The sequence below is a fragment of the Oncorhynchus keta genome, chromosome 30 (assembly GCF_023373465.1).
Source record: "Oncorhynchus keta strain PuntledgeMale-10-30-2019 chromosome 30, Oket_V2, whole genome shotgun sequence".
In the NCBI taxonomy this organism is placed as follows: domain Eukaryota; kingdom Metazoa; phylum Chordata; class Actinopteri; order Salmoniformes; family Salmonidae; genus Oncorhynchus; species Oncorhynchus keta.
The window spans coordinates 21,965,279-21,982,212 of NC_068450.1; the positions used below are offsets into that span (position 1 = coordinate 21,965,279).

The 16,934-nt window shown below is 47.0% G+C and overlaps 1 protein-coding gene across 12 annotated transcripts in view; it reads right to left on the bottom strand.

The window, feature by feature from the left end:
• Positions 1 to 407: 407 nt before the first annotated feature.
• mtus1a (microtubule associated tumor suppressor 1a) overlaps positions 408 to 16,934 on the bottom strand; it is a 64,278-nt gene continuing 47,751 nt past the window's right edge. For 8 of the 12 annotated variants that reach the window (XM_052488031.1, XM_052488028.1, XM_035758098.2 and 5 more), the window contains 7 exons: positions 10,936 to 11,150; positions 8,869 to 8,974; positions 8,641 to 8,714; positions 8,451 to 8,546; positions 5,156 to 5,272; positions 3,130 to 3,227; positions 408 to 3,011 (listed from right to left, as the gene is read on the bottom strand). In XM_052488031.1, coding sequence (XP_052343991.1) covers positions 2,747 to 3,011; positions 3,130 to 3,227; positions 5,156 to 5,272; positions 8,451 to 8,546; positions 8,641 to 8,714; positions 8,869 to 8,974; positions 10,936 to 11,150 — 971 coding nt within the window. In that variant the 3' untranslated portion in view covers positions 408 to 2,746. The remainder of the gene's footprint in view (positions 3,012 to 3,129; positions 3,228 to 5,155; positions 5,273 to 8,450; positions 8,547 to 8,640; positions 8,715 to 8,868; positions 8,975 to 10,935; positions 11,151 to 16,934) is intronic. The other 4 variants (XM_052488032.1, XM_035758102.2, XR_008087369.1 and 1 more) reach the window with 3 other exon arrangements.

The following is a 16,934-nucleotide window of genomic DNA, read 5'->3' on the forward strand; positions in this document are numbered from 1 at the left end:
ACCATAAGCCACTTACAACAGCATTTTAATTTGGGAGTATGTCCAACCAGCCCTGGACCTCCACATCCAGTTTCTTCACCTGTGGGATCGTCTGAGACCAGCCACCCAGACAGCTAATGAAACTGAGGAGTATGTCTGCAATAAAGCCTTTTTTGTGGGGAAAAACTCATTCTGATTGGCTGGTCCTGGCTGCCCAGTGGGTGGGCCTGTGCCTTCCCAGGCCCACCGATGTGAAATCCATAGATTAGGGCCGTATGAATTGTAACGCAGTAAAATCATTGAAATCGTTGCATGTTGCATTAACATTTTTGTTCAGTATACCGAGCTAAGCAGTGTTGAGGTAATTGTACACAACATCTAGTTTCATCTATCAACCAAGTAAGAAACAGAATACATCACCATAAATATATATCTGCTTTAGATTTCATAATAGGACTTTATTAATTGCATATATTAAACAGTTTTTTCAACACCAGTAATCTCCACATCCAAACAGGTACTAATTTGTGACATATACAAAACACATCCATCACGCTTAGCTGCTTCTTCTTCTTGCTTTTTAACCTTAGTGACATCTTTGTAAAGACCCCCCATTTTAAAGCTGTAGTAGGATGATTGGATGAGGGAGGGGTGCTAGATACAGGTCATCAAACATGCGAACATTTATTTGAATTGGTCCCATGGTTAAACAAACCAACAAACATTAAAAACACAGCTTTGAGTCATCAGGAAACCTAACTGAACAGTTAGAGGTCTATATAACCTGTAGAACTGAACAGTTAGAAGTCTATATAACCTGTAGAACTGAACAGTTAGAAGTCTATATAACCTGTAGAACTGAACAGTTAGAAGTCTATATAACCTGTAGAACTGAACAGTTAGAAGTCTATATAACCTGTAGAACTGAACAGTTAGAAGTCTATATAACCTGTAGAACTGAACAGTTAGAGGTCTATATAACCTGTAGAACTGAACAGTTAGAAGTCTATATAACCTGTAGAACTGAACAGTTAGAAGTCTATATAACCTGTAGAACTGAACAGTTAGAAGTCTATATAACCTGTAGAACTGAACAGTTAGAAGTCTATATAACCTGTAGAACTGAACAGTTAGAAGTCTATATAACCTGTAGAACTGAACAGTTAGAAGTCTATATAACCTGTAGAACTGAACAGTTAGAAGTCTATATAACCGGTAGACTGGTAATAACAGGAAAAAAAAGTACAGTTCGGAAGCGCAGGACGCCCATTAATTACCATGGAAACGCCATTAACCTTTTAAAAACAGGAAATGATTGCTAATATCCAGTTTATGAAGACAATTGCATGTAGCATGTGGTGCATGCATCACTGAAAGCAAAGTTCCTGCAGTGAAAGCATTCATGAATGATCTATGAGGAGTGAACAATGTTATTGAGTGTGTTGTACAAGGGTTTATGTTTACCTCATTTTCATCAATTAATATACAGATTACAGGATTCATGTTTGATTTCCAAATCAAAGGAGGAGATTCAATGTTATTTTTGGATTCCTAGCCGTGCTGATTCTCATAGCAATATTATGACACAGGAGCAGAGCATATTCCCAGTCAGTCAACACACAGGCCTGCCTTTGGCCACCAGCACCACAGCACTCCTTCCCATAGCACTGGTGTGTGTCTTCAGAGGGAAAACCAGCAACACACTTTTGCTGACCACGAGAAAGAGTAACAAAAATAGTGTCTCATTATATAGTCCTGAGATGTCCTATAATAACCCTAACCCTCTGGCTGATGTCCTATAATAACCCTAACCCTCTGGCTGATGTCCTATAATAACCCTAACCCTATGGCTGATGTCCTATAATAACCCTAACCCTATGGCTGATGTCCTATAATAACCCTAACCCTATGGCTGATGTCCTATAATAACCCTAACCCTATGGCTGATGTCCTATAATAACCCTAACCCTATGGCTGATGTCCTATAATAACCCTAACCCTATGGCTGATGTCCTATAATAACCCTAACCCTCTGGCTGATGTCCTATAATAACCCTAACCCTATGGCTGATGTCCTATAATAACCCTAACCCTCTGGCTGATGTCCTATAATAACCCTAACCCTATGGCTGATGTCCTATAATAACCCTAACCCTCTGGCTGATGTCCTATAATAACCCTAACCCTCTGGCTGATGTCCTATAATAACCCTAACCCTATGGCTGATGTCCTATAATAACCCTAACCCTCTGGCTGATGTCCTATAATAACCCTAACCCTCTGGCTGATGTCCTATAATAACCCTAACCCTATGGCTGATGTCCTATAATAACCCTAACCCTATGGCTGATGTCCTATAATAACCCTAACCCTCTGGCTGATGTCCTATAATAACCCTAACCCTATGGCTGATGGCCTATAATAACCCTAACCCTATGGCTGATGTCCTATAATAACCCTAACCCTATGGCTGATGTCCTATAATATCAGACAAGGCAGAAAGAACAAGAGGCGGTCTCACTCAGTAAGTGCTTCTGTGTAACAGTCTTTTCACATAGAGTCATTGATCTGTAGTAAGTGTCAACATAAAGTAGAGCCATTCAGGGATATTGTAGCCATCTCTGGATGACATGCGGCAATCCCGGTCAGCTAATATAGCTCTTAAGTTGACTCGGTCCAAACAGAAAGGAACGAGAGAGGCTGCTTCCTGGACCCAGTCCAATCAGAGGAGAGAAAGAGTCTGCTTCCTGGAAGTGGTTGGCTGCTGTTATCTGGGTGAGACTGGAGGGCTGGAGAAGACGGCAGAGCTGCGAGGTGATTGGATGGGGCTGGTGAAGACGGCAGAGCTGCGAGGTGATTGGAGGCCGAGTGAATGGTGGGAGGGGGATGTGGGGGACAGCTTGTGGGGGCTGCTTGGGTCCCCATTGTGCAGCTTCCAGATGAGCTCCTCATTTTCCATAGACAGACGCTTGTTCACCTTTGATTCCTTGTGGAGAGACTCCTGCAGCACCGCCTGCTCTGTGGACAGTTGTCTGGAAAGCGGTGTCAAGACAGGAGTTAGAGAGCAAAAAACACCCAGATACATAGAAGCCCATAGACACCCATTCCCAGGCTGAGTTAAGACTACAGGAGTAAGTAAGGTTGTTTTACCTCGACAGAGCAGCATGTCTGTCCATGCGGGCTTTCAGATCCTCATTCTCCTGCTGGACTTTTTTAAGGCATTCGTCCAGCTTAACACTTTTCTCCGTCTACAAAAAAATCCAAAACATTAAAAATGCAAGACTAAATCAAAAAAGCTTCGGTCTTAAAATGTACAGGGTGGCAGCGTAGCCTAGTGGTTAGAGCGTTGGACTAGTAACCGGAAGGTTGCGAGTTCAAACCCCCGAGCTGACAAGGTACAAATCTGTCGTTCTGCCCCTGAACAGGCAGTTAACCCACTGTTCCCAGGCCGTCATTGAAAATAAGAATATGTTCTTAACTGACTTGCCTGGTTAAATAAGGGTAAAAAAAAATATTTAAAAAAAAAGTGCCTTGCGAAAGTATTCGCCCCCCCTTGAACTTTGCGACCGTTTGCCACATTTCAGGCTTCAAACATAAAGATATAAAACATTTTTTTTGTGAAGAATCAACAACAAGTGGGACACAATCATGAAGTGGAACGACATTTATTGGATATTTCAAACGTTTTTTAACAAATCAAAAACTGAAAAATTGGGCGTGCAAAATTATTCAGCCCCTTTACTTTCAGTGCAGCAAACTCTCTCCAGAAGTTCAGTGAGGATCTCTGAATGATCCAATGTTGACCTAAATGACTAATGATGATAAATACAATCCACCTGTGTGTAATCAAGTCTCCGTATAAATGCACCTGCACTGTGATAGACTCAGAGGTCCGTTAAAAGCGCAGAGAGCATCATGAAGAACAAGGAACACACCAGGCAGGTCCGAGATACTGTTGTGAAGAAGTTTAAAGCCGGATTTGGATACAAAAATATTTCCCAAGCTTTAAACATCCCAAGGAGCACTGTGCAAGCGATAACATTGAAATGGAAGGAGTATCAGACCACTGCAAATCTACCAAGACCTGGCCGTCCCTCTAAACTTTCAGCTCATACAAGGAGAAGACTGATCAGAGATGCAGCCAAGAGGCCCATGATCATTCTGGATGAACTGCAGAGATCTACTGCTGAGGTGGGAGACTCTGTCCACAGGACAACAATCAGTCGTATGTTGCACAAATCTGGCTTTTATGGAAGAGTGGCAAGAAGAAAGCCATTTCTTAAAGATATCCATAAAAAGTGTTGTTTAAAGTTTGCCACAAGCCACCTGGGAGATACACCAAACATGTGGAAGAAGGTGCTCTGGTCAGATGAAACCAAAATTTAACTTTTTGGCAACAATGCAAAATGTTATGTTTGGCGTAAAAGCAACACAGCTCATCACCCTGAACATACCATCCCCACTGTCAAACATGGTGGTGGCAGCATCATGTTTTGGGCCTGCTTTTCTTCAGCAGGGACAGGGAAGATGGTTAAAATTGATGGGAAGATGGATGGAGCCAAATACAGGACCATTCTGGAAGAAAACCTGATGGAGTCTGCAAAAGACCTGAGACTGGGACGGAGATTTGTCTTCCAACAAGACAATGATCCAAAACATAAAGCAAAATCTAGGTGTTAGAATGGCCAAGTCAAAGTCCAGACCTGAATCCAATCGAGAATCTGTGGAAAGAACTGAAAACTGCTGTTCACAAATGCTCTCCATCCAACCTCACTGAGCTCGAGCTGTTTTGCAAGGAGGAATGGGAAACAAATGTAGTCTCTTGATGTGCAAAACTGATAGAGACATACCCCAAGCGACTTACAGCTGTAATCGCAGCAAAAGGTGGCGCTACAAAGTATTAACTTAAGGAGGCTGAATAATTTTGCACGCCCAATTTTTCAGTTTTTGATTTGTTAAAAAAGTTTGAAATATCCAACAAATGTCGTTCCACTTCATGATTGTGTCCCACTTGTTGATTCTTCACAAAAAAATACAGTTTTATATCTTTATGTTTGAAGCCTGAAATGTGGCAAAAGGTCGCAAAGTTCAAGGGGGCCGAATACTTTCGCAAGGCACTGTATGTCTGAACTATATGTCATTAACAGTGAGTGGGTGTGGTATCTATGGTGCTCACCATTTTGGCCATCTGCATCAGTTTGTGGTCCTGTTGGTGCAGCTGTTTGTTCTTGATATCCAGCACTACCTTGAGGCTCTCCAGTTCCTGTTCCAGATACAGGGTGTGGGAGTCCTTCTGGAACAGCACAAAAAGAGGGTGAGTAACACTGTTCTGCATCAGTTTGTGGTTCTGTTCATGCAGCTGTTTGTTCTTGATATTCAGCACCACACTGAGGCTCTCCAGCCCCTGCTCCAAATACAGGGAGTCCTTCTGGAACAGGGTGGTCTGAATGAGTGTGATAATTCCAGATGAGGCTAACCTCTTCCCATAACTCATTCAACCCTAAATCCATGAACAAATCAACAGAGGGTAACATACCTAGGTGACAAAAACACCCCAGTGTGTAAGCCCTAGCAACACATACATGCCACACACAGGGCTGTGCCGGTCATGACATTGACCGTTATTTAAAATAAACATGTTTAGCATCTCCAGGCCTCCACTCGTACAAGTCTCATACATGCCACTGATGCCTGCCTTTGGAACATCGACATTTAAAAAAAGTATAATAAACTGTATACACCATCACAATCCATCCATTATATATTTTAGGCAGGTCTAAAGAAACATATCATTCAATTTTGTTTAACAAAACGTAAAGGATATTTTTTCCCATTCTGGAGCAGGTGCGCAGGATTTGAGAAATCAATTGAATATACACCATCAAATGGTCAGGAACAGGGGCAGGGTTAAAATGTATCCCGTCATATAGAGAATGGAGACTGATTTCCAGTGTTCAGTTATTATGCAGGAAAGGCTACTACAGTTATTTCACTCCAAGCATCAATCACTGTTTAAGGAGCATGCAGCCTCACTGCGCGACAGGTGATATTCCACCCAAACTCTGTATAACATGGGCTCTCCAACTCTGTTCCTGCAGCTACCCAGTGCTTCATTTTGTGAAACAAAGTTATATCTGTTTAGGAAAATTAAATATTTGCATTAAACTGTTGACAGCCACTCTGCACGCTGGAGTAAGGAATGAAGGAGAGAAAAAGATGGAAATGCAGAGTGGTAAGATATTCTGTAGCTAAAGGTAATATCAACCTATTAATTATATATAAAGAAAAACCTCTACTAAGCTAATAAAAAATAAAAATACAAATTCACTATAACTGTAGGCTAACTCTGTAAGTCGTCCTGCACAATAAACCAACAGCATCGCCTAGGCCCATAAGTTCTCTCCCAGACTCATGAAGAGAACGTTTGGAGAATAGCATAAGGTCCATCCAGTATGCATAATAATACAGTCCACACTCAAAGGCGATCACTAATTTGTAACCATTTTTGGAGCATAGGCTAGGCCAATTATGTGCCAAAGACATCTTTAATCAGTTTAAATGTTTTTCTGCTGTGTGTACTATGCAGTAGGTTATGTATTGTATATGGAACAAAAATAAACAACATGCAACAAAGTCAATTATTTTACTGAGTTGCAGCTCATATAAGGAAATCAGTCAACTGAAATAAATTCATTAGGCCCTAATCTATGGATTTCACATGACTGGTCAAGGGCGCAGCCCTCGGGAGCTGACCCAGCCAATCAGAATGCACCCCCCCCCCCCCACAAAAGGGCTTTATTACAGTAAGAAATACTCCTCAGTTTCATCAGATGTCCAAGGTGGATGGTCTCAGATGATACCACAGGTGAAGAAGCCAGATGTAGAGGTCCTGGGCTAGAGTGGTTACACGTTGTGAGGCCGGTTGGACATACTGCCAAATTCTCAACAAAAAAAACTTGAGGCTGCTTACGGTAGAGAAATTAACATTAACATTGTCAGCTAACAGCTCCGGTGGACATTCCTGCAGTCAGCATGCCAATTGCATACTCCCTCAAAACTTGGCATTGGTTTTACGTGACAAAATGGCACATTTTAGAGTGGCCTTTTATTGACCCCCAGCACAAGGTACACCTGTGTAATGATCATGCTGTTTAATCAGCTTCTTGATTTGCCACACCGGTCAGGTGGATGGATTATCTTGACAAAGGAGAAATAATCACTAACAGGGATGTAAGCACATTTGTGCCCAAAATTCTAGAGAAATAAGCTTTTTGTGCTTATGGAACATTTCTGGGACCAACACTTTAAAAGTTGCATTTTTTAAATTTGTTCAGTATATAAACGGCACAATCATTATTACATTTTTTTGCATATAAGTGTTTTGAATGAATCACCTTATAAAGTGCTGTCTATTTCACTGTATTAGGCTTTGAAACAACATCCACGTTTTACACTGTTTAACCTGCTGTTGAACTTCTTTCTTCAAATTGATCAATCACAGTGAGGTGAGTTTTAAAAGCATGAAACTGTTTGGATACGTGTTTAATGTGATTTTCAATTGTATTTGCATTGATGTCATAGTAGTTAGAGGGACAATAGAGCCCTGTGAGTACCAGGCCAATAGCAACGTGATGATCGTTAGCGAGTTGGGTACTACTAATGCATGTCCAGACTGCATAAGAGGAGATTACCATGACTCGGTCATGACTGCCGGTGTGGCGGTAATACTTTCACCACAACAGCCTTATTCAAACATAGTCAATGCCTTCAATCACATAGCAGGGGAGAATTAAAGTCATTCTAGGTTGTAAAACTATACACCGTGTGGTGTTTTAACTATACAGCATGACTCCCACAGCCCCAAGCGGGCAGTGGACCACTGGGTTGGTGCTAGCAGTTATTGTTAGACTATTTCTAGTCTATCAGTGTGGCTGGAAGGGTAGTACAGAGGTCTTTATCTCAATCCCCTCATGTGCATTGTTAGAATGCTGAGAAGAAAAGGTCACCCACTCAATACTGATTATGACCGACAGCAGTCTAACTTTAACAACGCACTCTTGGGTGGTGTCAGAAATGGCACCCTATTCACTTTATAATGCACTGCTTTGACCAGAGGCGCTGGTTGGAAGGAGTGCCCTATATAGGAAATAAAGACAAAAATAGAAAACTATCGAGAGAGAGATATATATATATATATATACACACACACACACACTGGAGGTCCTGTATGCCTCAGTTGGTATTGTGGGTTCAATTACCAGGGCCACCCATACGCAAAATGTGCACGCATGACTGTACGTTGCTTTGGACAAAGGTGTCTGCTAAATGGCATATTTGACACATCATCAGTATATTATGGAGGGAGATAGGCAACAGCACTGCCCTATTGTCAAGAACACTTATCTTGGAACGTTATTGGAGTGGGCCGTAAGATAAGAGTGAATGTGAGGGGTGTGGCGTGTTGGCAGTACCTGACTTCTCTCAGCCAGCTCCCTCCTCTGGTCCTCCTCTGCCTTTATCCTGTGGTTCAGGGTCGTGTTCTCCTCGATGAGCTCCTGAATCTGGCCCTGAGGAACATCACATCATGAGGACACGATCACCCAACCTCTCCTGAGACAAAATAACTTGGAATATATTTTGATATGTGAAGCTGAAGCTTACAGATAAAGTGGCATCAGCCTCCTTCAGTTTTTTGTCCAATGTCTGCAGCTCCCGCTCATGAGCTTGACGGAACTCTTTGAGAGAGATCAGTTTAACAGAATTATATTGCAAGACAGTACATTTTTTTTAACAGATTTTGACTAACACGTGCTTTGCTGATTTTTACCTTGCAGTAACTTAAGATTATTATTATTTTTTTAAACAGTGTACATGACAGGATGAATGTACCTTTTAGAGATTCTTCATACTGCTGTTTAACCACTTGGATCTGTTCAGAGTTGCTGGCCTCCAGCTCTAACGTCACAGCCTCGTGGCTGGCTCTCAACTCCGTCATCTTCAAAAAGAGAAGGAACATGGTTTTAGGAACATTCATAATCAAAAACAACGTATAAAAAGCTATTACCACCATCTATTTCCCAGAGTCAAATTAACTCATGGATACCATTTGTGTGTCTGCTTGCAGTTTTAAGGAAGTTGCTAACTAGCATGAATGCAATTGTCAACTAGTGCAATGTAAGTCTATGGTAACTGCTAGCATGCTAGTATTTACCATAGACTTAGTCATTGAGCTAACGCTAGTTAACGCTGGCTTATGAAACACTCTTAACTTCCTTCATACTGGATGCAGAGACCGAAAAATGGTATCCATGAGTTCACCCGACTCTGGGGAAGCAGATAAAGGGCTTCACCCGACTCTGGGGAAGCAGATAAAGGGCTTCACCCGACTCTGGGGAAGCAGATAAAGGGCTTCACCCGACTCTGGGGAAGCAGATAAAGGGCTTCACCCGACTCTGGGGAAGCAGATAAAGGGCTTCACCCGACTCTGGGGAAGCAGATAAAGGGCTTCACCCGACTCTGGGGAAGCAGATAAAGGGCTTCACCCGACTCTGGGGAAGCAGATAAAGGGCTTCACCCGACTCTGGGGAAGCAGATAAAGGGCTTCACCCGACTCTGGGGAAGCAGATAAAGGGCTTCACCCGACTCTGGGGAAGCAGATAAAGGGCTTCACCCGACTCTGGGGAAGCAGATAAAGGGCTTCACCCGACTCTGGGGAAGCAGATAAAGGGCTTCACCCGACTCTGGGGAAGCAGATAAAGGGCTTCACCCGACTCTGGGGAAGCAGATAAAGGGCTTCACCCGACTCTGGGGAAGCAGATAAAGGGCTTCACCCGACTCTGGGGAAGCAGATAAAGGGCTTCACCCGACTCTGGGGAAGCAGATAAAGGGCTTCACCCGACTCTGGGGAAGCAGATAAAGTGCTTCACCCGACTCTGGGGAAGCAGATAAAGGGCTTCACCCGACTCTGGGGAAGCAGATAAAGGGCTTCACCCGACTCTGGGGAAGCAGATACTCTGGGGGGAAGCAGATAAAGGGCTTCACCCGACTCTGGGGAAGCAGATAAAGGGCTTAACTGACAAAATCCCAAAGTATCCCTTTAACAGGTGCATTATGAATCATCACATCAATAGTAACGGATAGATCATCTGAAAAGCCTTTAGGCCTTTTAACTAATTAAGATCAAATAAACCAACACAGTACAGACTGCCAAAAACACTTATTCCAAACGGATAGAATTTCAATTTTATTCAGCGAGTCAGTTTGAGTAAGACAGATGCATCCCAAATGGCACACTATTCCCTTTAAAGTACACAATTTTGACTAGGGTCCATAGGGCTTTGGTCAAAATGAGCGCACTATAAAAGGGAACAGTGTGTAATTTGGGGTGCAGTCAGTATCAGTAGAGCAACCTTCAGCATCAGGATGAAACCAGCTCCACGCTGACAGTATACCAGATAAATGGCCCCAGGTCTGATTTGTGGACTACCTTCTGCAGTGACCTATTTTCCTTGAAATGAATCTAGCTGAGTAGTACGCTCTGTGAATGACTCAGAATGACTGCAAAGGACACTGACGGATATTGTGCATGTCAGGAATGAACAAATCTCTAAACAATTATCTCATTGTCAGACAGAGAGACAGGACTGAGCCCTGAGAGACTGGGGTGACAACAGTGTCATGTGTAGTTGTATTAAGACTTGACACTGTGGGTGCATTCCAATCCTCTCAAGCCCTTCTACATTTTTACTGATCTGAAATAAACAGACTTCTCCAGTAAAAAGGAGGAACAGAGCCACGTTTAGCCTATTGGCACTCTTTCTACATCCCAAATGGCACCCCAATCCCTTTGTAGTGCACTACTTTTGACCAAATCTCATAGGGCTCTGGTAAAAAAAAGTAGTGCACTATATAGGGAATAGGGTTCCATTAGGGATGCATACAGTAGCTTTAATGTACCTGCTGCTCCATGAGGGCCTTGCACCGGTCTGCCTCCTCCTGGTAGGTCAGGTGGATCTTGTCCCACTCGGCCTGGTAGAACACCCTGAGCCTCTCCTCCAGCTGGGCCAGCTCTGTGTGATGCTGCTCCTGCATAGTCTGGAGCACGTCCTCCAATGCCCCACACACCTCATCCTTCTCCCGCTCCAACAACTCACACGAGCGGGCCGAGTTCACTGCAGGGTGCCAGTAGGATTCCACAGCAGAGGAGAAATCATTTTGTTTTGTGGAACTGTATTTTCTAACGGGAAATGTGTTTGTCTCATATCTTATCAAAGAAGAACAGCATTAGATAAACAATCTATAACAGTCTAACAAAGGGGCTGAGAAGGCTAGTGGGTTCGGCACCAAATCTCTGTTGTGCTTATTGGATTTCTTTATTTACATTTTTCAATGTGACATTTCATGGATGTTTATTTAAAGATTAAATAAATAAAAATGTCAATGACAGTAAGGACATCAGAAATGGTCAGTTCTGAGAAAGGGGAAATAAGAGTATTGAAATTCACCCTGCGTGCACAGGGATAAGTAAACACTTTGGGAACAACTGTTCAGCAAAACTCGAGGCTCATGTTATGACATACAGCATCGGAAAGGCAAACGCATTTATAAAAAAATATATTTAAAAAAAGATTACCCAGTGCCCGCCTCTGGACCACAATTGCTGTGCCCGCCTGGCTGACCCGCCTTGACCCCAGTGCCTGGCTGGACCACTCTGACTACAGACCACACTGCCTTTGCCCGCCTCTGGCTGACTACAAAGTGCCCGCCTCTGGCTGACTACAGACCACACTGCCTTACCCAGTGCCCGCCTCTGGCTGACTACAGACCACACTGCCTTACCCAGTGCCCGCCTCTGGCTGACTACAGACCACACTGCCTTACCCAGTGCCCGCCTCTGGCTGACTACAGACCACACTGCCTTACCCAGTGCCCGCCCGCCTCTGGCTGACTACAGACCACACTGCCTTACCCAGTGCCCGCCTCTGGCTGACTACAGACCACACTGCCTTACCCAGTGCCCGCCTCTGGCTGACTACAGACCACACTGCCTTACCCAGTGCCCGCCTCTGGACCACACTGCCTTACCCAGTGCCCGCCTCTGGCTGACTACAGACCACACTGCCTTACCCAGTGCCCGCCTCTGGCTGACTACAGACCACACTGCCTTACCCAGTGCCCGCCTCTGGCTGACTACAGACCACACTGCCTTACCCAGTGCCCGCCTCTGGCTGACTACAGACCACACTGCCTTACCCAGTGCCCGCCTCTGGCTGACTACAGACCACACTGCCTTACCCAGTGCCCGCCTCTGGCTGACTACAGACCACACTGCCTTACCCAGTGCCCGCCTCTGGCTGACTACAGACCACACTGCCTTACCCAGTGCCCGCCTCTGGCTGACTACAGACCCAGTGCCCGCCTCTGGCTGACTACAGACCACACTGCCCCGCCTTACTACAGACCACACTGCCTTACCCAGTGCCCGCCTCTGGCTGACTACAGACCACACTGCCTTACCCAGTGCCCGCCTCTGGCTGACTACAGACCACACTGCCTTACCCAGTGCCCGCCTCTGGCTGGCTGACTACAGACCACACTGCCTTACCCAGTGCCCGCCTCTGGCTGACTACAGACCACACTGCCCAGTGCCCGCCTCTGGCTGACTACAGACCACACTGCCTTACCCAGTGCCCGCCTCTGGCTGACTACAGACCACACTGCCTTACCCAGTGCCCGCCTCTGGCTGACTACAGACCACACTGCCTTGCCTTACCCAGTGCCCGCCTCTGGCTGAGTGCCCGCCTCTGGCTGACTACAGACCACACTGCCTTACCCAGTGCCCGCCTCTGGCTGACTACAGACCACACTGCCTTACCCAGTGCCCGCCTCTGGCTGACTACAGACCACACTGCCTTACCCAGTGCCCGCCTCTGGCTGACTACAGACCACACTGCCTTACCCAGTGCCCGCCTCTGGCTGACTACAGACCACACTGCCTTACCCAGTGCCCGCCTCTGGCTGACTACAGACCACACTGCCTTACCCAGTGCCCGCCTCTGGCTGACTACAGACCACACTGCCTTACCCAGTGCCCGCCTCTGGCTGACTACAGACCACCCGCCTCTGGCTGACTACAGACCACACTGCCTACCCAGTGCCCGCCTCTGGCTGACTACAGACCACACTGCCTTACCCAGTGCCCGCCTCTGGCTGAGTGCCCGTGCCCGCCTCTGGCTGACTACAGACCACACTGCCTCTGGCTGACTACAGACCAGTGCCCGCTGACTACAGACCACTGCCTTACCCAGTGCCCGCCTGGCTGACTGGCTGACTACAGACCACACTGCCTTACCCAGTGCCCGCCTCTGGCTGACTGGCTGACTACAGACCACACTGCCTTACCCAGTGCCCGCCTCTGGCTGACTACAGACCACACTGCCTTACCCAGTGCCCGCCTGGCTGGCTGACTACACAGACCACACTGCCTTACCCAGTGCCCGCCTCTGGCTGACTGACCACACTGCTGTGCCCGCCTCTGGCTGACTACAGACCACACTGCCTTACCCAGTGCCCGCCTCTGGCTGACTACAGACCACACTGCCTTACCCAGTGCCCGCCTGGCTGGCTGACCACACTGCCTTACAGACCACCACACTGCCTTACCCAGTGCCCGCCTCTGGCTGACTACAGACCACACTGCCTTACCCAGTGCCCGCCTCTGGCTGACTACAGACCACACTGCCTTACCCAGTGCCCGCCTCTGGCTGACTACAGACCACACTGCCCGCCTCTGGCTGACTACAGACCAGTGCCCGCCTCTGGCTGACTACAGACCACACTGCCTTACCCAGTGCCCGCCTCTGGCTGACTACAGACCACACTGCCTTACCCAGTGCCCGCCTCTGGCTGACTACAGACCACACTGCCTTACCCAGTGCCCGCCTCTGGCTGACTGACCACACTGCCTTACCCAGTGCCCGCCTCTGTACAGACCACACTGCCTTACCCAGTGCCCGCCTCTGGCTGACTACAGACCACACTGCCCCCAGCCCGCCTCTGGCTGACTACAGACCACACTGCCTTAGTGCCCGCCTCTGGCTGACTACAGACCACACTGCCTTACTACAGACCACACTGTGCCCGCCTCTGGCTGACTACAGACCACACTGCCTTACCCAGTGCCCGCCTCTGGCTGAGTGCCCGCCTCTGGCTGACTACAGACCACACTGCAGACCACACTGCCTTACCCAGTGCCCGCCTCTGGCTGACTACAGACCACACTGCCTTACCCAGTGCCCGCCTCTGGCTGACTACAGACCACACTGCCTTACCCAGTGCCCGCCTCCTGGCTGACTACAGACCACACTGCCTTACCCAGTGCCCGCCTCTGGCTGACCACACTGCCTTACCCAGTGCCCGCCTCTGGCTGACTACAGACCACACTGCCTTACCCAGTGCCCGCCTCTGGCTGACTACAGACCACACTGCCTTACCCAGTGCCCGCCTCTGGCTGACTACAGACCACACTGCCTTACCCAGTGCCCGCCTCTGGCTGACTACAGACCACACTGCCTTACAGTGCCCGCCTGGCTGACTACAGACCAGTGTGCCCGCCTCTGGCTGACTACAGACCACACCCAGCCTTGACTACAGACCACACTGTGTGCCCGCCTCTGGCTGACTACAGACCACACTGCCTTACCCAGTGCCCGCCTCTGGCTGACTACAGACCACACTGCCTTACCCAGTGCCCGCCTCTGGCTGACTACAGACCACACTGCCTTACCCAGTGGCTGACCAGAGCACACTGCCTCTGGCCCGCCTGGCTGACTACAGACCACACTGCCTTACCCAGTGCCCGCCTCTGGCTGACTACAGACCACACTGCCTTACCCAGTGCCCGCCTCTGACTACAGCCACACTGCCTTACCCAGTGCCCGCCTCTGGCTGACTACAGACCACACTGCCTTACCCAGTGCCCGCCTCTGGCTGACTACAGACCACACTGCCTTACCCAGTGCCCGCCTCTGGCTGACTACAGACCACACTGCCTTACCCAGTGCCCGCCTCTGGCTGACTACAGACCACACTGCAGTGCCCGCCTCTGGCTGACTACAGACCACAGTGCCCGCCTCTGGCTGACTACCCACACTGTGCCCGCCTCTGGCTGACTACAGACCACACTGCCTTACACTGCTGACTTGCCTTACCCAGTGCCCGCCTCTGGCTGACTACAGAGCACACTGCCTTACCCAGTGCCCGCCTCTGGCTGACTACAGAGCACACTGCCTTACCCAGTGCCCGCCTCTGGCTGACTACAGAGCACACTGCCTTACCCAGTGCCCGCCTCTGGCTGACTACAGAGCACACTGCCTTACCCAGTGCCCGCCTCTGGCTGACTACAGAGCACACTGCCTTATTGGCAGTACAAAGACATAACCATGAGTTATCAAAAACACATTTTCACAATTGTCTGAAATCAGTGTCATGTCCTTGGTATTTTTTAAATATTGACTCACTTCTGTCCTACTTGCAACATATGTCTGCTACAGTAGAACAGTACACCAGCATTACAGTTTGAACATGGACATGCTGCTGTTTCTGCTGTCTAACACAATGTACATGCTGTTGGGGGTACTGGAGGACTGGAGTTGGGAGACACTAATATAAACTAAGCAACAGACATATGGCTCTGGTGGGCCCTTGCGTGCTGTGCCACATTCCTGGTATAGACAGAACAGATGCCAGTGCCAGTGTGATGCCCAGCAGTTGGCTTTGCCAGCCCGTGAGGATTTACTTTGGCTGGCGATGACATAAGAGTGGCAGCTGTGTACAACAGGGTAGTATCTACTGTCTCTATGTGTAGCAGGTGACATACATATAGAGGTTGATTCCTGACACACAATCCTACCAGTATGAACATAATAGCTCAATAGCTCTCGATTTACAAGTGGGCAGGGATGGATGGGTATTAAAGGCTACTTCCAGCTGTTGGTGCAATAGAAATAATTCTAATTCTATGGTTGGTGCCCTTCTGCAGGCACGTGTCAGAATATGAATCTTCTTATGCAATATGTTTAATGGTGGCAACCTTCCTAGATTTACAATAGGAGCTCTATAATATAATATAATATATGCCATTTAGCAGACGCTTTTATCCAAAGCGACTTACAGTCATGTGTGCATACATTCTACGTATGGGTGGTCCCGGGAATCGAACCCATTACCCTGGCGTTACAAGCGCCATGCTCTACCAACTGAGCTACAGAAGGACCATTGGCATTCTTCATAAAACAAGACATGTTCACTACAGTGATTAGATGGGATTCACACGTTAAAAGGATTGGGGAAGTGAAAGTTTCAGGACAAAGGGGAATTTGAGGTTATTGATCATGTGTACCAGTCAGCCATGTCATCCATCTAGAACTATGTCTCAGGCAAAAATGCCAAGCAGAAGGTTTCTACCCGATGAGACAAACAGCTAAACATAAATGAAATGTAAAGAACCAGCTCCAGCCTACAGTACAGAAAATACATGTCTAGGATAGGGGACCCTGACAAGTGAGGCTGTGGTTGTTACACAGATGGTATATCACCCTGGGAGCCAGGGAACTGGCTCTGGTGATTCTGCAACTATGGGCACCGTTGGCATTTTTTTAAATCACACAAAATTAGATTTGACTCGATTTTCACAAAACATCTTTAGCATTCAATTTTAGTTTAAAATAGAATGGGTTTTTGGAATATTTGGTTTATCCGTCTATAGGATACTACCACATTAAGAAATAATTATTTAAATTCCTTAAACCATAAATACTGGCCTGCCCTGGCTGTGATTGTATACCTGCATGGAGGCTACCATCAACAATGCCATTTCTCGTTGAAATTGTTATACGTTTATCCTTTTTCCAGTAGTTACAGTATATTGGGAACAAGTGCGTTACACTTGAAGTACA